This window comes from Sciurus carolinensis, chromosome 1 (genome assembly GCF_902686445.1).
Source record: "Sciurus carolinensis chromosome 1, mSciCar1.2, whole genome shotgun sequence".
NCBI classification, from domain to species: domain Eukaryota; kingdom Metazoa; phylum Chordata; class Mammalia; order Rodentia; family Sciuridae; genus Sciurus; species Sciurus carolinensis.
The window spans coordinates 189,331,053-189,357,053 of NC_062213.1; the positions used below are offsets into that span (position 1 = coordinate 189,331,053).

The following is a 26,001-nucleotide window of genomic DNA, read 5'->3' on the forward strand; positions in this document are numbered from 1 at the left end:
TTGGAAGGCTAAATCAGGATGATCACAAGTTTAAGACCAGCCTGGGAAACTTAGCAAGACCCTGTCTCAAAGTAAAAAATAAAGGAGTTTTCGCTTCGGCAGCACATATACTAAAATTGGAACGATACAGAGAAGATTAGCATGACCCCTGGGCAAGGATGACACACAAATTCGTGATGTGTTCCATATTTTTATGAATGGTGTGAATCTACATTGTGTACAACCATCGAAATGAAAAGTTGTACCCCATTTGTGTACAATGAATCAAAATGCAGTCTGTAAAAATAAAAAAGATTTTAATAAAAAAAAGGGGGTGGTGGGGATGTTGCTCAATGGTAAATGGCCCTGGATTCAATCCTCAGTACCCTTCTCCCTCCTCCAAAAAAGAAAAAAAAAAGAAGAGAGATTGGTGTCATGGTACTTGCTGGGGCAGCATTCCCTAGAGCATAGAATAGACTCAGTGATACTGACCTCCCTGCCACATTGGCATTTCATGGTCTCCCGGGAGTTGTGGGATTTCTGAGCACTGCAGGGGCCTGTGGGGCCAAGCAGTCTGGAGAGCAAGCCAGGCCATTCCTTGGCCAAGTGGAACTTAGGCCTTTGTAGAGCTTCTGCTCTGTGCAGGCAGGAAGAATTTGCATCTTGGGCATCTGTGGTCACCTGACAATGTCTGATGTACAGAATGCTTTTGGCACATTAAGACAGCAGTATAACCCAAGTTCTTAGAAACCCCCAGTGTCAGCCTAGCACAGTGTGTCCAGCCTACTCTTGGGAGAATCTCCCAGGTCTACCGGTGGGAAATGAGGCCCCATGAAGAAAAAAGATAAAACACAGTTGGGGCGACATTTAAAAACTCAGTAATGAAAAATTTTTGAACCAGGTGGGCACATTAACACATCCTATAATCCTAGCAACTTGGGAAGCTGAGGCAGGAGGATTGCAAATTTGAGGCCAGACAGGGCAACTTAACCACCCTGTCTCAGAATAAATAATAAAAAGGGCTGGTGATGTAGCTCAGTTGTAGAGTACCCCTGGGTTTAACACCTAGTACCGAGGAGAAAAGATTTTTGTATTTATTTTATTTTTATATGAATTTATTTAGCAATTATTTACTTTTTTTGGGGGGGGGGGGGTGCTGGGGATCGAACCCAGGGCCTTGTGCTTACAAGGCAGGCACTCTACCAACTGAGCTATCTCCCCTACATATATTATTCTATTAATATATTATACCTTGTAAAGCATTAAAAAATAGAAACAAGGTTTGGGGATGTAGTTCAGTAGTTAAGTGCCCCTGGGTTCAATCCCTGGTACCAAAAAAAAAGGGGGGGTAAATATGAAGGGATCTACTAGTACCTATTTTCCAATTTTGTGTTTGCATTGGATGTCCTGTGAACTCCTGTAGGCACTCACTCGGGAGACCACGGCTCATGGGGGGAGTCCCCAGACCCTTTGTAACACCCTCCCAACCTCCCCCAGGAGCTTATTCAAGAGGTAAAAAGGCAAAAGCATCCACACACCAGTATCTGCCTCCAGTTCCCTGCCAACCCTCTTTGCTCCAATAAGAAAACAGTCAACAGTTGTGGTTTTTAGGTATGTTTTCCTTTTAAGCCCTGCTTGTGCTCCTGGGAAATTGCTGCTTTTCTCCACACTGAGCATTTGGTTACTCAGAAGTCCGTTTGTAGGAACTGTCTGCCCTCCTCTTGTGGCTTTGATATTTATCTTGCTCAATTTTGTGCCAATATTGAATGCAAACATGGAAATGAAAACTGGCATTTGGCCTCCAGGCCCCAGGGGTTCAAGGCAAAGGAGAAACTTTCTATCTCAGTCTTACTACTTCTCCCATAGTACTGTCTTCCTGAGGGTCCTGTGCAGTGTGGATTGATCTCTCTGGAGGAGGGCATGGGAACTGATGGGCCATTGAGGGTGGGATGCCAACACTAGGATTGCTGCAACCCCTGAGAGCCAGTCAGAAGTCACCTAGAGAACTCATACGGGAGTGTAGTGGCTGGAAGACCTGGGAAGCAAAAGAGGTCCACAGCCCAGAGAGGAGCAGGCAAAGGAGGACACATGAAGCACAGTGCCTGGAACCCAGGAGGTGGAACTCACCCTCAACTCCTCCCTCGGTTGGAGATTCAGAATATCTTTTATGTTTTGTCTTCACTGCTGACCTGATGTTTAATTCCGTGACTATCAGCTGACAAACCAAAGTCCCAGCACCTTCTGAAAATGGTGACCTTCAAAGCTGAGGTTATCTCTGCAAAAACGAGTTTGTATTTGTTTCCTTATCTCTCCTGCACTGTACAGGGGAGACTCTGCAGCCAGCATACCGTCTCTGTAGTGTAGGGCCCCTTTTTTTCTTGGAACTGGGTATTGAGCCAGGGGTGCCCTACCATGACCTACATCTTTTTTTTTTTTTTTTAATTGTAAACAAATGGGATACATGTTTCTCTGCCTGTACATGGCATAAAGGCATACCGTTTGTGTAATCATAAATTTACATAGGGTAATGTTGTTTGATTCGTTCTGCCATTTTTTTCCCTTACCCCCCACCCCTCCCACCCTTCCCCACCCTCTATACAGTCCTTCCTTCCTCCATTCCTGCCCCCCTCCCTAAACCCAACTCCAACCCCAACACTAACCCTTCCCACCCCCATTATGTGTCATCATCCACTTATTAGCAGTATCATTCTTCCTTTAGTTTTTTGAGATTGGCTTATCTCACTTAGCATGATATTCTCCAGTTTCATCCATTTGCCTGCAAATGCCATAATTTTATCATTCTTTATGGGTGAGTAATATTCCATTGTATATATATATACCACATTTTCTTTTTTTTTTTTTTTTTTTTTTTTGGGTGCTGGGGATCGAGCTCAGGGCCTTGTGCTTACAAGGTATACCACATTTTCTTTATCCATTTATCAATTGAAGGACATCTAGATTGGTTCCACAATCTGGCTATTGTGAACTGAGCAGCTATGAACATTGATGTGGCTGTATCTCTGTAATATGCTGATTTTAAGTCCTTTGGGTATAGGCCAAGGAGTGGGATAGCTGGGTCAAATGGTGGTTCCATTCCAAGTTTTCTAAGGAGTCTCCACACTGCTTTCCAGAGTGGCTGCACTAGTTTGCAGCCCCACCAGCAATGTATGAGTGTACCTTTCTCCCCACATCCTCGCCAATACCTGTTGTTGCTTGTATTCTTGATAATCGCCATTCTAATTGGGGTGAGATGGAATCTTAGGGTGGTTTTGATTTGCATTTCTCTTATTACTAGAGATGTTGAACGTTTTTCCATATGTTTGTTGATTGCTTGTAGATCTTCTTCTGTGAAGTGTCTATTCATTTCCTTAGCCCATTTGTCGATTGGATTATTTGCATTCTTGGTGTAGAGTTTTTTGAGTTCTTTATAGATCCTGGAGATTAGTGCTCTATCTGAAGTATGATTGGCAAAGATTTTCTCCCACTCTGTAGGCTCTTTCTTCGCATTGCTGATAGTTTCCTTTGCTGAGAGAAAGCTTTTTAGTTTGAATCTATCCCAGTTATTGATTCTTGCTTTTATTTCTTGTGCTATGGGAGACCTGTTGAGGAAGTCTGGTCCTAAGCCGACATGTTGAAGCTCTGGACCTACTTTTTCTTCTATAAGATGCAGGGTCTCTGGTCTGATTCCGAGGTCCTTAATCCATTTTGAGTTTAGTTTCGTGCATGGTGAGAGATATGGGTTTAGTTTCATTCTGTTGCATATGGATTTCCAATTCTCCCAGCACCATTTGTTGAAGAGGCTATCTTTTCTCCATTGCATATTTTTGACCCCTTTGTCTAGTATGAGAAAATTGTATTTATTTGGGTTTGTGTCCGTGTCCTCTATTCTGTACCATTGATCCACCTTTCTATTTTGGTACCAATACCATGCTGTTTTTGTTACTATTGCTTTGTAGTAGAGTTGAAGATCTGGTATAGCGATACCCCCTGCTTCACTCTTTCTGCCAAGGATTGCTTTAGCTATTCTGAGCTTTTTATTCTTCCAGATGAATTTCATAATTGCTTGCTCTATTTCTGTAAGGTACATCATTGGGATTTTAATTGGAATTGCATTGAATCTGTATAGCACTTTTGGTAGTATGGCCATTTTGACAATATTAATTCTTCCTATCCAAGAACATGGGAGATCTTTCCATCTTCTGAGGTTTTCTTTAATTTCTTTCTTTAGTGTTCTGTAGTTCTCATTGTAGAGGTCTTTCACCTCTTTTGTGAGATTGATTCCCAAGTATTTTATTTTTTTCGAAGCTATCGTGAATGGGGTAGTTTTCCTAATTTCTCTTTCTGAAGATTCATCGCTTATATATAGAAATGCCTTAGATTTATGTGCATTGATCTTATATCCCGCTACTTTACTGAATTCATTTATGAGTCTAAAAGTTTTCTGGTGGAATTTCCTGGTTCCTCTAAGTATACAATCATATCATCAGCAAATAGGAATAGTTTGAGTTCTTCTTTTCCTATTCGTATCCCTTTAATTTCTTTGGTCTGTCTAATTGCTCTGGCTAGAGTTTCAAGGACAATATTGAATAGAAGTGGTGAAAGAGGGCATCCCTGCCTTGTTCCAGTTTTTAGAGGGAATGCTTTCAGTTTTTCACCATTTAGAATGATATTAGCCATGGGCTTAGCGTAGATGACCTTTACAATGTTAAGGAATGTTCCCACTATCCCTATTTTTTCTAGTGTTTTGAGCATGAAGGGGTGCTGTCTTTTATCGAATGCTTTTTCTGCATCTATTGAAATAATCATGTGATTCTTGACTTTAAGTCTATTGATATGGTGAATTACATTTATTGATTTCCTGATGTTGAACCAACCTTGCATCCCTGGGATGAAACCCACTTGATCATGGTGCACTATCTTTTTAATATGTTTTTGTATGCCATTTGCTAAAATTTTGTTGAGAATTTTTGCGTCGATGTTCATTAAGGATATTGGTCTGAAATTTTCTTTCCTCGATGTGTCTCTGTCTGGGTTAGGTATCAGGGTAATATTGGCTTCATAGAATGAGTTTGGGAGGGTTCCCTCCTCTTCTATTTTATGGAATACTTTGAGAAGTATTGGAATGAGCTCTTCTTTAAAGGTTTTGTAGAACTCGGCTGAGAACCCATCTGGTCCTGGACTTTTCTTTGTTGGTAGGCTTTTGATGACTTCTTCTATTTCATTACTTGAAATTGGTCTATTTAAATTGTGTATGTCCTTCTCGTTCAGTTTAGGCAATTCATATGTTTCTAGAAACCTGTTGATGTCTTCGAAATTTTCTATTTTGTTGGAGTATAGGTTTTCAAAATAGCTTCTAATTATGTTTTGTATTTCAGTCGTGTCTGTTGTGATATTTCCTTGTTCATTCCAAATTTTAGTGATTTGGGTTTTTTCTCATCTTCTCTTTGTTAGTGTGGCTAAAGGTTTATCAATTTTGTTTATTTTTCGAAGAACCAACTATTTATTTTGTCAATTTTTTGTATTGTTTCTTTTGTTTCAATTTCGTTGATTTCAGCTCTCAGTTTAACTATTTCCTGTCTTCTACTACTTTTGGTGTTGGTCAGTTCTTCTTTTTCTAGGGCTTTGAGCTGTAGTGTCAGGTCATTTATTTTTTGAGTTTTACTTCTTTTATTAAATGCGCTCCATGAAATAAATCTTCCTCTAAGTACTGCTTTCATAGTGTCCCAGAGATTTTGATATGATGTTTCTTTGTTCTCGTTTACCTCTAAGAATTTTTTAATTTCCTTCCTAATATCTTCTGTTATCCATTCATCATATAATAGCATATTGTTTAATCTCCAGGTGTTGGAGTAGTTTCTGTTTTTTACTCTTTCATTTATTTCTAACTTCAATCCATCATGATCTGATAGAATACAAGGTAGTGTCTCTATCTTCTTGTATTTGCTGACATTAGCTTTGTGGCATAATATATGGTCTATTTTAGAGAAGGATCCATGTGCTGCTGAGAAGAAAGTGTATTCGCTCTTGGTTGGATGGTATATTCTATAAATGTCTGTTAAGTCTAAATTATTGATTGTGTTATTGAGATCTATGGTTTCTTTGTTCAATTTTTGTTTGGAAGATCTGTCCAGTGGTGAAAGAGGCGTGTTAAAATCACCTAGTATTATTGTGTTATGGTCTATTTGGTTTCTAAAATTGAGAAGGATTTGTTTGACATACATGGATGAGCCACTGTTTGGGGCATAGATGTTTATGATTGTTATATCTTGCTGATTTATGCTTCCCTTAAGCAATATGAAATGTCCTTCTTTATCCCTTCTGACTAACTTTGGCTTAAAGTCCACATTATCTGAAATGAGGATGGATACTCCAGCTTTTTTGCTGAGTCCATATGCATGGTATGTTTTTCCCCATCCTTTCACCTTTAGTCTATGGGTATCTCTTTCTATGAGGTGAGTCTCTTGCAGGCAACATATTGTTGGATCTTTCTTTTTAATCCAATCTGCCAGTCTATGTCTTTTGATTGATGAATTCAGGCCATTGACATTCAGGGTTATTATTGAGATATGATTTGTATTCCCGGTCATTTGGTTCATATTTAAAATTTTTGACACATCTTGGTTCCTCCTTTATTTGACAGTTCCTTTAGGATAATTCCTCCCTTTGCTGATTTGCTTCTTTGTTTTTTATCTCTTCCTCATGAAATATTTTGCTGAGAATGTTCTGTAATGCTGGCTTTCTTTTTGTAAATTCTTTTAGCTTTTGTTTATCATGGAATGATTTTATTTCATTGTCAAATTCGAAGGTAAGTTTTGCTGGGTATAAGATTCTTGGTTGGCATCCATTTTCTTTCAGAGCTTGAAAAATGTTGTTCCAGGCCCTTCTAGCTTTTAGGGTCTGGATTGAAAAATCTGCTGATATCCGTATTGGTTTCCCCCTGAATGTAATTTGGTTCTTTTCTCTCACAGCCTTTAAAATTCTGTCTTTATTTTGTATGTTAGGTATTTTCATTATAATGTGCCTTGGTGTGGGTCTGTTGTAATTTTGTGTATTTGGAGTCCTATAAGCCTCTTGGACTTGATTTTCCATTTCATTCTTCAGATTTGGGAAATTTTCTGATATTATTTCATTGAATAGATTGTTCATTCCTTTGGTTTATTTCTCTAAGCCTTCCTCAATCCCAATAATTCTCAAATTTGGCCTTTTCATGATATCCCATAGTTCTTGGAGATTCTGTTCATGATTTCTTACCATCTTCTCTGTTTGTTCAACTTTGTTTTCGAGGTTAAACATTTTGTCTTCAATATCTGAAGTTCTGTCTTCCAGGTGTTCTATCCTATTGGTTATGCTTTCTATGGAGTTCTTAATTTGGTTTATTGTTTCCTTCATTTCAAGGATTTCCGTTTGGTTCTTTTTCAATATCTCTAACTCTTTATTGAAATGATCTTTTGCTTCCTGAATTTGCTCTGTTAACTGTCGATTGGTGCTATCATTCAATGCCTGCATTTGCTCTTTCATCTCATCGTTTGCTTCCCTGATCATTTTAATTATGTACATTCTGAAGTCCCTTTCTGTCATTTCTTCTGCCATGCTGTCGTTGGATTTTATTGATGTAACATCTAGATTTGTTTGGGGCATTTTCTTCCCTTGTTTTCTCATATTGTTCAGGAATCAGTGGGTCATTAAGATATTGCAGATTTCCTCTATCGACTTGTAATGTCCCTGAAGATTGCTAGTATATCCCCTCTTATCCTTCAGTAGCCTGAAGTCTTGGAGGAAGTTGATAATGCGGAGCTCCACGAAGAAGCTGCCTCTCTAGGGATGGTGACCCTCAGGTGGCGTATATTCCCTGCTAGTGGGCAGAGGTGCCTCCACTTGTTGACCAATGGTCATCCAATGGGGAACTAGGCTGCGGGCTGAGGCAAGTCTTGTTTGTGCCTGTGTCTCTGGTTTTACCGTCCCTGTGGGAAAACCTCCCCCGGCAGGGAAGACTCACTCGGTGGGGACGTCTTGCTGATCAGTTCCCCTCCTAGAGGTTCCCCTCAATCTACAACTACCACCTGGGCTGGGCTGTCTTCCTCTGCAATGTTCCCAGGGGCCCGGACCTACCTCCTGGGCCCGGGAGCCTCACCCTTCGCAGGCAAGTCTCCTTAGGCTGCCTCTCCCAGAGAAGCTGCCTGCAGTCCTGGAAACTTCGCTCCGCCCCTAGGCGTGTCTCTGTACGGCTCTTCCAGCAAGAAGCCACCTAGCTCCTGGGACCCTGCTCTGCACCTAATCGCCTGGCTATGCGGCCCCTCCTCTGAGTCGCCACCTGGAGCCCCGTACAATAGCTCCGAGACCCAGAGACCTGCCACACACCTCCTCCTCCGGACAGCGGCCCGGTTTCCGACGCAGTCACTAGGAGTTCAAGCAACTCACTTTGCGTCTCCTCCTCCCGCCAACCGCCCATAGCCCTAGGCAGTCACTCCGAGTCCAAGTGACCCGCCCTGTTCCTCCTCCTCCTCCTCGGGGTAGCCCCCCGGGTGTTCAGGAGCAGTGGCTCCAGACCAAGTGACCCACCGCGCTCCTCCTCCAGGCAGGCCACCGGTGTTCAGGAGCAGTCGCTTTTAGTCCAATCAACTCACCACTCGCCTCCTCCTCTGGCAACCGCCTGTGGCTCTGGTGCAGTCACTCCTAGACCAAGCGACCCGCCACGTTCCTCCTCTTTCTCCGGGCAGCCCCCCGGTGTTCAGAAGCGATCGTTCTGAGTCCAAACAGCTCGCCACGCAGCTCCTCCTCAGGCAGCCGCCCGGAGCCCCAGTGGTTGCTCGGAGTCCAAGCGCTGTGCTGAGCCGCCTCCTCTACGATGATCCCAGTTGTCCGTGTTTACCGCTCCAGTGGGGGGAGGGGCGTCTCGCCGAGCAACTCTACTTCACAAATTCCCTGCGTTCCGGGGCTACCGCCCCATCCGGGACGCCTCCCCAATGGGAGAGACTCCCCCGGCGGCTTTGAGTTGGTCCCAAGTCTCTCACTATCTCCTCTTTTGAATCTTGCGTCCTGGAGCAACGTGAAACGCAGCCGCCCTCTAGGCCGCCATCTTCCATCTTATTTTGAGACAGAGTCTCACTGAGTTGCTGAGGCTGACCTCAAGCTTTTGACCCTCTGCTTTCCAGTTCACTGGGATTACAGGCACATACCATAGTACCTAGTTGGGTATGGCATATTTTGAACATGGTATGAATTTCATGACTAGAAGACTGTGTACTGGTGTGGGAAGAACACAGACTAGAGACAGACACAGCTACATGACAATTGGTCAACAGTGCTACTACTGACATGTTTACTGAGTACTGTGTGCCAGGTACTGGGCTAAATGCTTTATAAAGATTATCTTATTTGATCCTTAAAACAGTATTGTTAGGTAGGTAACTGTTAGTTTTATGTGTCAAGAAACAAGCTTAGCTGGGTGTGATGTTGCATGTCTGTAATCCTGGTAACACTGGAGGCTGAGGCAGGAGGATTACTAATTGAGGCCAACCTCAGCAACTTAGCAAAACCATGTCTCAAAATTTTTAAAAAGGGTAGGGGATATCGCTTAGTGGTAGAACACCCCTGGGTTCAATCCCCAGTTAAAACAACTTGCTCATAGTTACAGCTGGTAGATGGCAAGATGGGAATCTAACCTAGGCTCTTGCTTTTGGGGAACTCACCCTTTATCACTGCACTAATCTTCCTCCTGAGGCACTTGATCCCTCGATCTTTTTCCTAATCTTGAAAATCAAGCCATTGTCTGCCTCCAGGAATTATGGATTTGGATATGGTTTGTAAAGGGCCTGGCACATGGGCAGAACTTAAGAAAAGATCATTCATACAAAAGTCCAGCCAGGTGTGGTGGCACATGCCTGTAATTCCAGCAACTCCAGAGGCTGAGATAGAAGGATCACAAGTTTGAGGCCAGCCTCAGCAACTTAGTGATATCCTAAGCAATTTAGACCCTGTCTCAAAAAATTAAAGTGTTCCTGAGTTCAATCCCAGCACCAAAAGAAAAAGTCCAGATGTCACTTTTATTGTAAGGTTTTAGAAGAAACAATCTTGAATAGTCACAACTTTTACAATATCTTAGAACCACCTGTTGAAACCTGCCAGTCTTCCACAGCTTTGGGTCCCCATAAAGTTTGTGTGTGTGTTTTGCTGGGAATCGAACCCAGGGCTTCATGCATGCTAGGGAGTGCTCTACCAACCGAGCTACATCCCCAGCCCCTCATAAGGTTCTTTTTGAATTGGCTGCCATAGTTCCAGCACCAGCTTTTGAGAACCAAGGCCCTAAGATTTTGTTCTTGAAGCCAAATGCCACATATATTAATATAAGCCCCATTAAGCAAGTGCTGATCATGTGCTAGGTGCTACCAAGATGAGGGTGACACAGTCTTTGTCTCTGAGGGGCTAAGAACCTGGGAGGGGTGGCAAACATGAAGGGCTCTCAATGCAGCATGGTCAAGACAGTCCCCTTTACCCAGAGAAGGGTGGTGGCCTTTCTGACTTCCCTGCACCACCAGTGGGACAACTGATAGGGACAGACGCAAGACTGAGTAGAACCTAGGTAGCTCTTCTGGATGCCAAAGCTCAGGTGGAGGGAGCCACGTGTGAGGAGCTGTTGCAATCTGCTGTTCATTCCCTTCCCTGCCTGGGTCTGATTGCTGTGAAACCTTGTGCCAGGTTTCAGAGGCTTGCACGGGTGGGCGGGTGTCCTTAATCCCCAAGATGCAGCAGTTAGGAAGCTCAGCTCCTTCAGCACCTACATGGTTTTCCGAAAGTGTTCGACTATTTCTTCATAATCATGTTCATCCATATCTGCAAAAGCGTTCAAGTCAGTGAGACTCTGGCATTAGGCAAGTTCCTTCCCCTCTTTAGTTTCCTCCCTTAACTAGGGAAGGGGTTGGCCTGAATGTTCTAAGGTCCTTGGTAGCCCAGAAACCACAATTTGTTCTCTGAACACCACAGCCACTTCATTTGTCCTGTGTACCATGGGAAGGGTAGTGTATTGGGGACTGAACTTGGTTCTTTGCCGGGGCTCTGCAGCCTAACAGGAGAAAGACGAAGGATCTTCCTGGCTCGGTCCTCAAATTGGGACCACAGGAGCGAGAACAGTGTATTTGCCTGATGTACTGAGCAGCAGAGGAACAGGGTGGGAAGGGGAGAAGCAAGGACAAGATGGGCAGGGACTTGAAGGGACTCACCTGGATCCTGTGTTTGGAACTTAGTGGGTCTAAGGCCCTTGTGGGCGGTAGTCTTGCTGTACATATCTGATTTGTCCTTGTAAAACTCTGGCAAGGTCTTCGCCTTAGCTTTGGGCAGCAGAGGGGTCTTAGGACACTTTGGTTCTAAGACTTTAGAAGACTGGGAGAAAAAAAGCAGAAATTAACAAGGTCCCAAGGAATGGCAGCGGAGTCTATATAATTAACCTACAGTGTCACTTCTCTCTATTACTTCTTTTCAGGATAGGACTTCCCAGGAAGCTTGGTTTTGGTACAAGCACATGAAATACTTAGCAGGGTAGAAAATATAGGGTTGGGGACTAAATACAGGGTTATCTATACCTAGGATTGTCCATATAGGGGGCAAGTGAATGTCCTTTATATCTGTGGTTGGGGGGAAGCAAAGTGGAGATACCGCAAGAAGATAATCACAGCTTCAGGACAAAGCTGCTGGGCCAGGGCTCCCAGGGGGAAGAGGACTTTTATAAACTACCACGGGCCATGCATGTGTGCACACAGTCCTCAAGTGACCCTCTGAACAGGCTCTGTTTCAGTTCTCCATTTACGAATGAAGGGAGAGCGTGCCTTGTCAGCTCTCCCCACGGGCCACCAAACCACATCTGTGACCTCTGAAGCCAGTAGCCTTTTCACCATACCTTGCTTTAGAGAGTGAACAGTCCCAGTCCCCAGATCAGCAAGGGAGAGCCGATGTCTGGAGAGGAAAGTTTCTGGGTAACAGCAGTGACTTGGTTGGTCACTCCCTGCGAGCAGAGGCTCTCAGTGCTTTGTGCTGTGTTTGCCAGCACTGTCACAGGCCTATGTTTCAGGGACCCCAGTCTAGCCTGTCAAAAAATGACTCCTCACCCCTGCCCCAGAGATATGAGACCCTGCTGGGGACGAGACCATTCAGGACTGATCTTCCTAACTTCCACGGCTGTATGGCTACTGACAAAGCACAAGTCCCAAGGTCCCGACAAACAGCATGCTTGTTACAGTTTACAAAGCATTTGTTTTATAGCTCTCTGCTCCTTTTCTAGGCCAAGCACAGAAGTTAGGTGCACAGGCTGTACAGTCAGACCTGACTTCAAACCCAGCCCTACCACTTCCTAACTATGAGCTCAGGGTGAACTTGCCTCTCTGTGCCTGTTTTCTCAATGGAAAAAAAAAGAATATCGGTTTCTGCTGGGCATGGTGGCACACGCCTATAGTCCCAGCTACTCTGAGGAAGTAGGTCAGTGGAGTGTGGCCTTATGGATTATATTTTGTCCCTGGTTCCTTGATCTCTGATTCCTGGCTACCATGAACTGAGTAGCTCTCCACCAAGCCCTCCCGCCATGATGTTCTGCCTCACCTCGAGCCCAGAGCAATGAGTTAGCCGGCTATGGACTTAACTCTCTGAAACCATGAGCCCAAAACAAACTTTTCCCCATCTTAGGTTGTTCACACAGGTATTTTGGTCATAGTGATGAAAAACATAAACACACCCAGCACCACAGCGGGGAGGGAAAGGAACTGGTTCCTGCCCGAGGCATACAGAGTGGGGTGGGCTGGTGCTGTAGAGGACCTGCCGGGAGTGAGCGCCCCTGGGAAGGCAGCTAGCAGCAGTGCTGGTGAGGACACCTCAGGCCTGCCCTTGGGAAAGCATGCTTGGAGGAGCAGCTTGTGCTGGCCATGGAGCGTGTCTGGGATGTGAATTGGCCTCCTGACTCTGCCTGGGTCTTTCCTCACACCTGTGATTCCCTGTGGTTCGGCTCAGTGGAGCTCACTGGCCTTGCAGCAGCTGCAGTTCCTGTCCCCGGCCCCTGGCCCCTGCCACCAACTCTCTAGCCAGAGGGATGAGCGAAACTGAAAACGTGCCCCCGCCCCAGCAGGGCAGCTCTGCCCCGGGGAACGTGAGCCTCGCCTCACGCCACAGAAGGACAGTGCTGGCCAAAGGACTGCACATGGGAGTCCTGGCACCTTGTGGGAGGCTTCAGGAGCCCTTCGGTGGCTGGAGAGGGGACTGCGGATGGGTGTTGGGAAATGGCCCGGGAAGGCCAGGCTGGAGTTCACTCAGGACACTGATGCCATGTGGAGCCACTGAAGGTTTCAGCACATGGAGCCAAGGCCCAGCAATGACCAAAGAAGGATTGGGGAGGCCATTCTCGGAGCCATGGAGGAGGGCTCAGCGAGGCTGCTGGAACAGTGTCTGAACAAGGCTGAGGCTCAAACTCCAGAGTGACAGCAGGTGGCAGAGAAAGGAAAAGAACTGCAAACTTGGAATCAGAATGTTCATGCTCAAGTTCCGGCCTCCCACTTACTAACTGGACTTGGGGCGAATCTCAGGGCCTAGGTCCTTGTGTCCTCAAGTGTAAAATAGGAATAATCACAACAGCCCCAGGATGGTGAGGACTGAATGAGACAATGGGTGCAAAGCATGTGGGTGCAAACTGTGAGTTCTACACCATAAGAGAAATCTGGCAAAGAAGGAACAGAAGCACCCCCGTGAGCCCGCGAGGCGACCCCTCCCTGCCCATTTCAGTTAAATCGGTACCTTGATGCCTCCCTCCTTGCCGCTTGTTCTCTGCTCACTGAGGCCCTGACTTTTCGGGGGCCTGGGAGGGGGTGCTTGGTTCTCACAGGCTGGTAATTTCCGAAGGTTGTAGTAGAAAGCATTCGCCAGCTCCTCCACTGTAGCCACGGGCAGTGGCCCAGCCAGCTGGTCTGGCTGCCTCTTGGCCTCCACCACAGTCAGGTCCATCCAGCGGGGAGGGATCTCGAAGTACCTCCCAGGCTGGGAGTCCAGGCCCACCACCAAGAACGGCTCTGTGATCTTCTCCTCCAGCCGCAGACCAGGGAAGGAGACCAGAGGGTCGGCAGGGTTGCTGGAGTCCTTGGCCACCACCTTGACCTCACAGGGCAGTGAGAACTGGGCAGCTAGATCCGCCAGGCTATAGCGCCGGCTGTCATTCATCTCCTCCACGAAACCACCAGGGGTGTAGAGGGGCAGCAGAATCCGTTCTCGCTCTTCCACCTCTTCATAGTCTTCTTCCTTTTCCTCCCCAGTCTGGTCACTCAGCCGCTGACAAACCAAGACTCCAACATCCTGGCCTTGGGCCCCATAGACTTGGCCAGACCCTAGCACCTCCAGCCGGTCTCCCACAGCCAGGGAAGAGAACTCAGGATTCTCCTCCTCGTCCCCTTCACAGTCTCTTGTGGCCACCACCCGGAGGGGCTGGCCTGGCTGGAGAGCACCCAGGAGGTCATAGGCTGTAGGGAACTCCCTTGGCCGGAGCCGCAGCTTGCCCTTGTAGTCCGCAGAGATCATAAAGTGTCTGGGCACCTTCCGGCCCTTGCTTGAGGCCAGGACCCGCCATGGTGGTGAGGCCAGGCCATAGATGCAAAGCTTCTGGCCTTTACACAGAGAGCCCACCCACGGGCTGAGAAAGATGGGGGGCCCCTCTGGAACTTCCAGGATCTCCGTGGACAGGGGGAAGGGGCCTCCCTGGGCCAGGGCCTCACTCAGCAGCAGTGGTTTGATGAAGTGGACATGCTGGGAGGAGGCAGTGACATCCTGTACTTCGACCTCCAGCGTGGAGGGGATCTTGACAATGGTTCTGCGCACTGTGGGGGGAGGTCAGTTCAGGGGCGCACCACACAGCCCCAGTGATGGACCCCACCCCAGGCAAGGAGCTTCGTCACGCTTGCGGCTCTCCTTCCTGTTTGTATCTTTTCTTTCCTACCAGCATTTTCCTATTATTCTAGATTCTTTGCCCTCTCTTTTCCTTCAACCTATTTTTTTTTTAACAAAATCACTATTTTGAACATTAATAGAATAGTATAGGGCACCCCATGTACCCAACATCCAGCTTCAACTTTAACTCGTGGCCCATTTGCTTCCATCTGTGTCCCTGGCTACTCCCCCTATAGTAGGTTCCGAATCAGAATAATGACATCATGCCACAAGTGGCTATTTCAGTGTTCTCTCTAAAAGGGATAATTAAAAATTTTTTAAATGCCACCACTGCCTCTAAATAATTGATAATTCCTCAATACCAGCCAATATCTAATCAGTTCAAGCACTTTTTAAATTTTAATTTAATTTTGAATATAATTTTATAAACTGCCTTTCCAAATCCTTTCTGCATTTAAACAGAAAGATAAAACAATTGAAAAAAAAACACTTTAAATGTGTCTTTGGGTGACTTATTTCTTCTTCAGACACTAATTTTCAGTAAACTCAAGAGGTGGCTCGCAAAGACCATGAAGAAAACTGGTCCATCCACTGTGTGGTTTGATCACACAATGAAAAACAGGGCATAGGATACTCTCTCTGTTTTAGAGATGAGGACACTGAGGCTTAGAGGGTGGCACTTCCCTCAGGTCATATGGTTGATACTTTTGCTCCATGCCAGATGAGCTGATTATTGGTTGAAGCTGGGAGATGTTCATGTGGAGGGTTCATTATACTGTTTTGTTTTTTCTTCGAAATAGTAACCTGAGCTGCCTCATTATTCAGGACAACTGCCAAGCCTCAGCCGCCACTCAGTCCCTGGATCCCCAGACTGTGGTCTCACTACCATTTCCCAGAGTGGGTTCAGGGCATCCTGGCAAGAATTTCAGTTCCTGGAGAGGAAGTATTCAAGAAAGCCTAGAACACCTTATACCAGGGCTGGGGATGTAGCTCAATTGGTAGAGTGGCTGCACAAGGCCCTGGGTTCAATCCCCAGCACCACAAAAAGAAAAGAAAGAAAAGAAAGGGAAAAAAATTAAGAACACCTTATACCAGAAAGCAAGAAAATCTGTTTGACCCCATACAGGTCTGTCAAAAGATTCAGGAGCCTGAAGCAGTGGCAAGCACCTGTAATCCCAGCAACTCGGGAGGCTGAGGCAAGAGGATTACAAGTTTGAGGCCAGCCTTGGCAATTTAATGAGAGCCTGTCTCGAAAAGAGCTGGGGATGTGGCTCAGTGGTAGAGTTCATGAGTTCAATTTCCAGTACCAAAAAAATATATATATCTGGGGTCTGCCTTGAAATAATCAGGTAGGCAGGCAGAGTGGGGTTGAGCAGAAATGAAACCAAACGGATTATGAGTGGTCACCGTAATGCTGGATGGCAGGTCATGGGGCTCCTTTCACTTCCCCCTGCTTTGATACGTTTGAATTTTTCCATCAGAAAAAAATTTAGGACCTGGGTGCAGCTCAGTGTTCGAGTGCTTGCCCACTCTGTGCAAGGCCCTGGGTTCCATCTCCAGCACCACCTTCTTAAAAAGAAAGGCTGAAGAATCACACTTGGCACTATGGTTTGCAGGCAGCCCTAACTGCTGTGCAGGTAAATGCCAGCGAGCAGAGCTGCAGACAATCTGCTCCAGGAAAGAAGGCCAGCCCCACTCCACCTCGCTCCCCCTTGGCCTCTCCCCAACCAGCCCCAGCCAGCTTCTGCCTGTTTCCTCAGCCCTGATCTGCATGCCGCCACCAGCCTGCTCTGAGAGACAAGGCGAAACAGCTGGGGGTTCGCTCGGATAGCATCCTCTGTCACTCAAGAGAGGGGACCTTCAGGAGCAGTCCTGCTCTTCCCAAGTCAGGAAATGTTCTTCCCAAACAACTGGTCAGCTTTTCGCTTGGCAGTACTGTCTCTGTACTAGCTGCTGCACGCTCAGAACCCAACTTCTGCCAATTCTAGAAAGCTCATGGGGCCTCACTCATGTTTATCCCATTTTCTTATCTCCTTTTACACCAAATTCCCCACTTAATTGGGCACTTTAATTTGTTACATTGCATATACTGGGCAAGCCACCTGTTACCCCTAAGAGTACGGGAGACATCCCCCCATGGAGGGATGATGTCTTCCATCACACCCACTCCCCAGGGCCCTCGATCCCCCGCCCACCCCTCCCCCTGCCCAGGCAACTCACTGTGCATGATGGCTTGAACCTCATACTGGGGCCTTAGGATCAGGGAGTGCCAGGGAATGCTTGGGCAGGTGAACATGCCATCCTTATAGGCTGGGTCCTGCAGGACCTGGAGCAGGGTTTGGGGGGTACCAGACTTCCACCTCCAGAAGGTCCCCTTCTGGGACAGGGGCAGGTGCAGGACAACCCGCTGGGCCCCTGAGCCCAAGACACAGCGTGCACAGTGGGTCCCAAGGTGCATTTCCACAGCCTCAAGCATGAGGGGCTGGTCCTCAGTCACCACCCTGTCCTTTGTGGCAATGCTGTGGGTTGATGTGAAGTAGATGGGCAGGTGCAGGGAGTGCTGAGTTGCAGCAGAGACAAGCTCCTCCAGGGTTGTGTAGCTCTGGGGGCTGGTGAGGGGGCTGAAGTGGCCTGTGGGATTCAGAAGGAGGGAAAGTCGGGGGGCGGTGCAGGTCTCACTGGGTCCAGGTCCCGGTTGGGCCCTGCAGATAACCCAGCCAGAATCCCCCGAGGATACCCATCCCCTGAGGTGGGCCTCCATCTGGACATCCAGGCTGCAGAACTGAAGGACAGAAGGCACAGTGACAGTGTGTGAATGGACAGTGAGGGTCAGAAGTGGTGACACAAGGGACTGTCACCAGAGGCAGAGAACAGAACAGCGCCCCCTTCCCCAGAAGACACTGGCGACGTCCACGTTCTCCCGCTTCAAGGCCCCTATCTGCCTGTTTGCCAACTTGACATTTCCACCTGAAGCTTCACCACAGCTCCAACCCCACACCCGGGGTAGTGCCACAGTCCCTCTCCCAAACTAGAACTCCAGGAATTACTGACCAAAGTGTTCTCAGGCCTCCACTCTACCCCTCGTCCTGTCTGCCAGCACGTCTGACTGCTCTTCCGCCACACCACCGGCCAGCAACCAGGCATCTGCCAGAGTGACCCAAACGCCCACTGCCAAACGATGGTTTCCAGCCCAAACCCACAACTTCAATCAAGGAAACATCATGAACCCCGGACTGAGGGGCAGTCTACCAAAGTACTGGTCCAGGGCCAGTGGGAGAGTGTGTACTTAGCATGTATGGGCAAGGCGTTGGGTTCCATCCATGCGTTTCATCCCCAGCACCAGAAAGAAAAAAAAAATTCTGACCTGAAGTCTTCAAAATGTCCACATCAAGACAAAGAAAGGCTGAGGAAACAGTCCAGCCTGAAGGAGACGAAAGAAATAGAACAGGCGAGGCACAGGCCTGTAATTCCAGCTACTTGGGAAGCTGAGGCAGAAGAACGGCAAGTTGCAGGCCAGCCTGGGCCATGTAGCAAGGCCCTGCCTCAAAATAAAAACTAAAGAGGGCCTGGGAAGTTCAATTCCCAGCACCAGAAACAAACAAACAAAAGTCACTTGCATATTTAAAAATCTTGCTGAGATGCTCTTCAATTGATGAATGGATAAAGAAACTGTGGTATATATGCACAATGGAATATTACTCAGTCATAAAGAAGAATAAAGTTATGGCATTTGCTGGTAAATGGATGAAGTTGGAGAATATCATGCTAAGTGAAATAGGCCAAGCCCAAAAAACCAAAGGCTAAATGTTTTCTCTGATAAGTGGATGACAACACATAACGAGGGGGACTGGGGAGTGCGGAGAGAAGAATGAAGGAACTCTGGATGGTGTAGAGGAAAATGGGGCGGGAGGGGGGAGGGGGGAGGGGGGAGGGGAAGGAAAGATAGTAGACTGAGACAGACAGTATTACCCTATGTATATGTATTATTACAAGAATGGTGTGAATCTACATTGTGTACAACCATAGAAATAAAAGGTTGTACCCCATTTGTGTATAATAAACCAAAATGAAGTCTGTAAAACTAAAAATTAAAAAAAAATTAATTCCTTAAAAAAAAAAAAAAAAAAACTCATTGACTCCTCAGTACCTTCAAAATAGAGTCCAAGCTGGGTGGGTTGACCCACCCCAGAAATTCAGGAGGCAGGAGGATCCCAAGTTCAAGACCAGCCCCAGCAATTCAGCAAGACTCTAAGCAACTTAGTGAGACTCTGTTTCAAAATAAAAAATAAAAAGGGCTGAGGATGTGACTCTGTGGTAAAGTGGCCCCAAGTTCAATCCCTGGTACCAAAAAAAAAAAAAAAAGAGAGAGATCAAATTGTGTGACCACCTCACAGGCTCATCTCCCTCAACTTCTCACCGGCAAGCCACGCCCTTTCCATCAGCCCAGAGAAGTCCCCAGAGTATGCCTGCTCGTGCCAGCCCTGTTCACTACACACATTCAGCTCTAATCCTCACATCAAGCCTAATGCTCACTTGCAAGGTCTGGGCCCACATCTGCCATGCTGCACGTCTCCTGTGATCACTGAGTGCCCTGGGGTTTCCTGAACACCAAATGTCCATGTGCCACTCCCTTGAGCTGAGATCCTCTCCCAGGAGGCCTTCCAGAGCACTGGCAGGGCAGGTTTCTGCACCCAGAGTCCTCTCTAAAGTATGCCTACTTCAACTGTTGTCACCTCTCATCCTGAGTTCCACACTCCTGCCCCTGGGAGGGCCTGGCACATGTGGGTGTTGGCTGGTGTTTGATGGGTGAATGTGTGAGTGAACACAGACTGGCACCCGGCAAAGACCCGGAACAGAAGCTGATGTGATCAGAGTATCAGACCGCCCTGAGGTCATTCATCCTTGGCCTTGAGACCTCATGTGTAAAGCCAGAGGGGTGGGAGTGGGTACTGGGATCAGCAGGCACACCCCGAGTGACCCACGGGCATGCCTGGAGGGTGCCGGGGAGGCTCAGGTGTCCTCCTTACCTTGAAAGTCGGGGGCGAGCTCCAAGATCTGACCTGTTCTTGGGTCCTCACAGACCACCTTCTGGAGGCGAACCTGGGTGACCTTGATCAGGTCCCCTGTGGAGAGGCAGCATTCATTCCCAGCAATCTCATAGATGGAGCCTGTGGAGACATGGACTCAGTTTCCCCATTTAGCAAGGGCCAACCCCTGGGTGGCCTGTGGCCTGTTCCCTACGAGCTCTGCTCTGCTGTCTTCGCACAAATTGCACAAAATTCCCTAGCCCACCCCTCCTACGGCCAGCTGGCTCAGCCACCCGCAGGCAGCATAGCCCTGTGGTCGCTTTCTTTTAGCATTGCATACACCCCCTGCGGTGCCTTCTCTGGCCTTCTCACATGGCCAGGCCTCCTAGCGTGAGCTCACAGGTAGGACTGACCAGCTCAGCATCACTGCAGCCAGCACAGGGCCTGGCCTCTGAGTAGACTGTGGAGAGAGGTGACAGAGAATGGGAGAACAGGACTGAGAACAGGTGTCTCTGGTGACCTCATGGCCATGGGAACGTCTGAGCAAGGACACAGGATGCCTCGCTGCTATGGTCACGCCCCTACCGAGGAGGCTCCGTGCAACAGTCTTATGAGCTCCAACCTTGATCTGAGGCACACAGTTCCTGGGCATAGAGGAATTCTTATGCTAGACAACCACAGTGTTTCACGGGCTCAGCTACTCCTGAGCCCGCCCGCTTCCCAGTAACTTTAAACAGTGCCTTGAGTGCTACACAAAGCTCCTAACATTACACCTTGCAACTGTGGAAAAGCTGCACAGCTGTTACTAGTTCTGAGTACAGAGAATAATGCTTACTGGGCACCATGGTGCCTGCCTGTAATCCCAGGGGCTCAGGAGGCTGAGGCAGAAGGGGAGGCTGAGGCACAAGGATCAAAAATTCAAAGGCAGCCTCAGCAAAAGTGAGGTGCTAAGCAACTCAGTAAGATCCTGTCTTTAAATAAAATACAAACATCCTTCGTATCAAAAAAAAAAAGACATATATAAATAAAGATTGCTGGTATGACTCTTTAGAGCTGCTTCTCCATCAGAGAGCAGTATTCCACCTGATCCCAGCTATTTTCTTCATAATCTGCATGTATGAGTCTTTCTTTTCTAATCCCCCTTGGTCCCTCACTGGTACCGAGTTTGGCTGCACTGGGCGGTATATGTTAAAGCCAGGAAGGAGTAGAGAACCCAGTGAACCTCAACTCCCTGACTGTAGGGGCTCAGAGAGGGTCAGGGGTTCCTGCAGTTCACACAGGTAAGCACCCCATCCTTCTAACACCTTGCTTTCTCCTTCAAATGCATTTTTTTTTTTTTTTTTTGGTATCAGGGATTTAACCCAAGGATGCTTTACCACTGAGCCATATCCTCTACCCTTTTTATTTTTTATTTTTGAGACAGAGTCTTCCTTAGGCCTTGCTAAGTTGATGAGACTGGCCTCAAGCTTGCAATTCTCCTGTCTCAGCCTCCTGAATCATGGGATTGCACATGCACCACCACTCCAGGCCAGATGAGTTGCTTTTATTCCTTAAATTTTTTTGGGGGGGTGGGGGGGCGCTACTGGGGATTGAACCCAGGAGCACTTAATCACTGAGCCACATTTCCAGCCCTTTTTAAAAATGTTTTATTTAAAGACAGGGTCTCGCTGAGTTGCTTAGGTTGGCTTTGAACTCACGATCCTCCTGCCTCAGCCTCCTAAGGCTGAGGCCGATGAGTGGTTTCTAAAGGAAGCACAGTAGACAGCGGAGGACACTGACTGGGTAAGGCAGTGGCCAAGTTCCAGGTGCCACCTGCAGGTTTGGCAGCTCTACTTTCCTGGTTTAAATCGCTGAAGTCATGCAGAGAATTTAGAAGACGCACAATAAAGATCTCTCACCATATAGAATGCATAGGCTCCCTGTCCAACTAATGGCAGACAGGAAGCTGCAGGTGGGAGGCCTTGAGGCCACCTGACCCCACCCCACTCCCAAGGCAGCCTCAGTAGAATCCCCCACACTGGCCCAGAGAGCCTTGCTTTTTTTTTTTTTTTTTTGATTCATTTTTTAATTTGTTCTTTTTAGAGACACGTGACAGTAGAGTGTATTTGAACATTATACATACATGGAGCATAACTTACTCTAATTAGGATCCCATGCTTGTGACTGGACGTGATGTGGAGTTTCACTGGTCATGTATTCATATATGAACATAGGAAAGTGATGTCTGATTCATTCTACAGTCTTTCCTATTCCCATCCTCCCTCCCTTCCCTTCATTCCCATTTGGAATGAAGCTAGGTTGGTTCCATAGCTTAGTTTATGTGAATTGAACTGCTATAAACATTGATGTGACTGCATCACTGTAATATGCTGATTTTAAGGCCCTTGGGTATAAGAAAAGTGGGATATTTGGGTCAAATGGTGGTTCCATTTCAAGTTTTCTGAGGTATTTCCATACTGCTTTCCATAGTAATTGCACCAATTTGCAGTCCCACCAGCAATGTATGAGTGAACATTTTCCCCCACATCCTTGCCACCATTTATTGTTACTTGTTTTCTTGATAATTGCCATTCTGACTGGAGTGAGATGGAATCTCAGTGTAATTTTAATTTGCATTTCTCCAAATGCTAGAGATATTGGACATTTTTCATATGTTTGTTGTCTACTTGTATTTCTTCTCCTGTGAAGTACCTGTTCAGTTCCTTTGCCCATTTATTGATTGGGTTATTTGGGTTTTTGGTTTTTTTTTTTTTTTTTTTTTTTTTTTGGTGTTAAGTCTTTTGAGTTCTTTGTATATCCTGGAGATTAATACTCTATCTGAAGTACAGGTGGCAAGGATTTTCTCCCATTCTGTAGACTCTCTCTTCACATTCCTTTGCTGTGAAGAAGAGTTTTAGTTTGATACCATCCCATTTATTGATCCTTTATTTTACTTCTTGTGCTTTAGGAGTCTTATTGAGGAATTTGGCTCCTAAGCTGACATGATCAAGAGTTGGGCCTACATTTTCTTCTATTAAGCAGAGGGTCTCTGGTTTAATGCCTAGGTCCTTGATCCACTTTGAGTAGAGTTTTATGCAGGATGAGATATGGGGGTTCAATTTCAATCTACTACATATGAATTTCCAATTTTCCCAGCACCATTTGTTGAAGCGGCTATCTTTTCTCCAATGTATGTTATGGTGCCTTTGTCTAGTATGAGATTTATGTGGGTTTATGTGGGTTTGCCTCAGTGTCTTCTATTCTGTACCATTGGTCTTCATGTCTGTCTCCTTTGGTGCCAATTCCATGTGGGTTTTGTTACTATAGCTAAAGTCTGTTACTGTGATGCCTCCTGTGTCACTTTTCTTGCTAAGGATTGCTTTGGCTATTCTGGGCCTCTTATTTTTTTCAAATGAATTTCATGACTGCTTTTTCTATTTCTTTGAAGAACATCATTGGAATTTTAATAGAAATGGCATTAAATCTGAATAGCACTTTCGATAATAAGGCCAATTTGACAGTATTCATTCTGCCTATCCAAGAACATGGGCAAGCGTCCCATCTTCTAAGGTCTTCTTCAGTGAGAACCTTATTCTTACCCCAGGAAGTTGCACCCTGGCTCGCCCCAGTTCTGTCAGCAATGTGAGGGTGTGGGCCCTCCTGGCTGGCAAGAGCAGCAGTTGTGCAGCTACGCATACCCAACCCTCTCTAAGTGCTGCAGGTGCCTCACTGTATATTAAACTTGTGAGTGCCCTGGGGAGATGAGCAGTTCCTCCTTCTGAGTAATGACTTAGATGATCAAGTAACAGGAGGCAGAACTGGGGGTCAAGGCCAAGGTAGTTGCCTCCAAAATCAGCGCTCCTGACCACGTGGTCAACCAGTCCGGAGTCCCCTGCCCTGTGCCTGCCCCTATGGTATCACCAACTGCCCCTCCTCCACACTCACCCCATCCATGCACACGCACACCCTGTCAGGCTCTTCTCTAATCACGTCACTCCAGCTTCCGCCACTTCCCACCCCAGGTCCGGCAGAATGAGGAAACAAGTATTGTGACATGGGCAAGGGAGAAAGCAGGGGGGACAGAGGAGCTTGGTCCCAGGCTGGGGGGGGCAAACAAACAGATCCCAGGTGCCTGTCTGCAAGAAGCCCCCAGAAGTGGAGTCAGAACTTGAACCCAAATCCTTCAGATCCTCCAAAAGGACCTGGAGAGACCCATGGTGAGGTGTGCCCCCCAAGACATGCGGTCCTCCATGTGTCTCAGCCTTAGGCTGGGATCCCATTTGGGCCCTCAGAACACTGCAGGAAATGACTGTGGCAGAGCAAGAGCTCCTCCAGAGCGGGAGCAGGATGGGGCAGGCACTCCTGCCAAGTACTGTGCAGCAGTTAGGAGCCCGCGCCGCCCCTGCATCTCCCGGCTCCCTCTCCTCCACCGCCCTTTCTCGCACTTTGGAGAGTTTCTCCCTCCCCACGGAGCAGCTGACTTCCCATTCGCTGCCCTGTCTCCTCTCCTTCTGCTGTCTGTCAATCCCTCTAGTTTTTCCAGGCAATAACTAGTCACTGTGCCTCTGCTGTGAACAGGGGTCTGTGGGCAGGGAGCACTGTACAGGTGTGCCAAGACGCGAAGAGCAGGCACGTCTTCCCGGAGTAAGAGCCATTAAAGTTGAAAACTGGAGAACCGTCAGATCAGGTACTGCCCATCATCCAGCGAACGGCCAAGATGAGAGGGAGCACAGAGGGAAGACAGTGGGAGGTGTGAGAGGGCACACAGGTGGAAGAACGGACCTGTCACGTAAGCAGTGGGGGCTGGGATGTAGCTCGGTAACAGAAGCACTGGCCGGGCATGTTCAAGCCCTTGAGTGCAGACTCCAGCACCACCGCCAAGCCACAGCAACACTCAAGAGCGCCCTAACGCCTCTCCCTGGGCACGCACAGTCCGGCTCATGGAAGGGCAAGTCTGCAGTCCTGGTTCCACCAGGTCTTGGCTCGCTTCCACCCACCTTCCGAGCCGAACTCACTGACTTCGCATCCCCACCCTGCGAGACAGGTCAGCGGTCCCCCATTCCACGGAAGCAAAAGCTGAGGCGCACAGGGGTTGATTGTGGCGCCAAATGAGCAGCGGCGGCGTCAGCGCTCGAGCCTGGTTTGCTGCTCCCTGGGTTATAACGCCCTCGCCCCACACCTAGAGAGAGCCGGGCCCACTCACCCTCCAAGTAGACTCCGGAGTAGACCCGCAGCACGCGCGGGAGGGAGGCGGGGTCCACCGCGCGCACGAAGTCCTGCAGCGGCACCGGCTCCATGGTCCCCGCGGCTCTGGGCGCAGACCTAGTGGCCCAGCCCACCCACCCGGGAGAACCGGGCGCCCCGCCCACAGAAGCGCTGCCCCACGGAAGCCCACAGCCACGCCCACTCGAAGCTCCGCCCCGACTCTCCAAGGGCTTGCAGGGATCCGGGTCTGAGAGGTGGGACCTGGCGCCTTGAGCCAGACGCCACGGTGCACGTCTGTAAATCCATGTGTGTTACAAGTGTGTGTGAATTACACATATACACACGGTATACATATGTACATATTTTTTGGAGCCAGGGATTGAACCCAGGGGCGCTTAACCACTGAGCCACATCCTCAGCCCTTTCTATTTTTCATTTTGAGACAGGGTCTCGGTAAGTTGCTGAGAGCCTGGCTAAGTTGCTGAGGCTGATTTTGAACTTGGGATCTTCCTGACCCAGCCTGCCAAGTCGCTGGAATTACAGGCGTGTGCCACTGCGCCCGGTTTAAAATGATTTTTTAAATAAAGAACTAGGGATGTAGTTCAGTGGTAAAGCTCCCCTCTGTTTAATCCCCAGTACCAAAATAAATGAATAAATTAAACAAAATGCTGTCATAATACTTATCTCTCACATTGGTCCAATGTGAGATTTAGAGCATTTGGATCAGGACACTTAAGGGGTTTAAGGAATAAAGGCTGTCCCCTCCTCTCCAGTGTGACAGTGATGTGCCCCGCTGGGTAGGGGCAATACTGAAGACTAAGAAGAGGTCCCTCCACGGTGCCAGCGATTCCAATGAGGCAACACAGCCCGCCTTGTGTAGTTCTGCATCTCCTAGTAGGGACAG

General features: G+C 47.5%; 1 protein-coding gene and 1 non-coding gene across 3 annotated transcripts; one reads left to right on the forward strand and one right to left on the reverse strand.

Moving 5' to 3' along the window:
- The first annotated feature begins 86 nt into the window (after positions 1-86).
- On the forward strand, positions 87-193 carry LOC124968164 (U6 spliceosomal RNA). Its single transcript, XR_007105642.1, has one exon. It is a non-coding gene; the product is annotated as a U6 spliceosomal RNA (small nuclear RNA).
- Positions 194-10,003: 9,810 nt separating this feature from the next.
- Positions 10,004-25,206, reverse strand: Themis2 (thymocyte selection associated family member 2). 2 transcript variants are annotated; one of them, XM_047525767.1, is made up of 6 exons: positions 25,096-25,206; positions 19,914-20,054; positions 17,107-17,517; positions 13,747-14,816; positions 11,196-11,355; positions 10,004-10,809 (listed from the first exon to the last, which is right to left on the reverse strand). In XM_047525767.1, the coding sequence occupies exons 1-6, from the start codon at positions 25,187-25,189 to the stop codon at positions 10,754-10,756; spliced, it is 1,932 nt and encodes a 643-aa protein (XP_047381723.1). In that variant the 5' UTR covers positions 25,190-25,206; the 3' UTR covers positions 10,004-10,753. The 2 variants fall into 2 exon arrangements, with proteins under 2 accessions (XP_047381723.1, XP_047381730.1); XM_047525774.1 differs by lacking the exon at positions 17,107-17,517.
- Between the last annotated feature and the right edge of the window lie 795 nt (positions 25,207-26,001).

Bases quoted from the DNA above. Each gene is read 5' to 3' on its own strand.
- Themis2 (XM_047525767.1), bottom strand. From the start codon at position 25,189: ATGGAGCCGGTGCCGCTGCAGGACTTCGTGCGCGCGGTGGACCCCGCC. The intron at 20,055-25,095 runs GTGAGTGGGCCC...ATGTCTCCACAG, and splicing joins CTCCGGAGTCTACTTGGAGG to GCTCCATCTATGAGATTGCT. The intron at 10,810-11,195 runs GTGAGTCCCTTC...ACGCTTTTGCAG, and splicing joins GTTCCAAACACAGGATCCAG to ATATGGATGAACATGATTAT.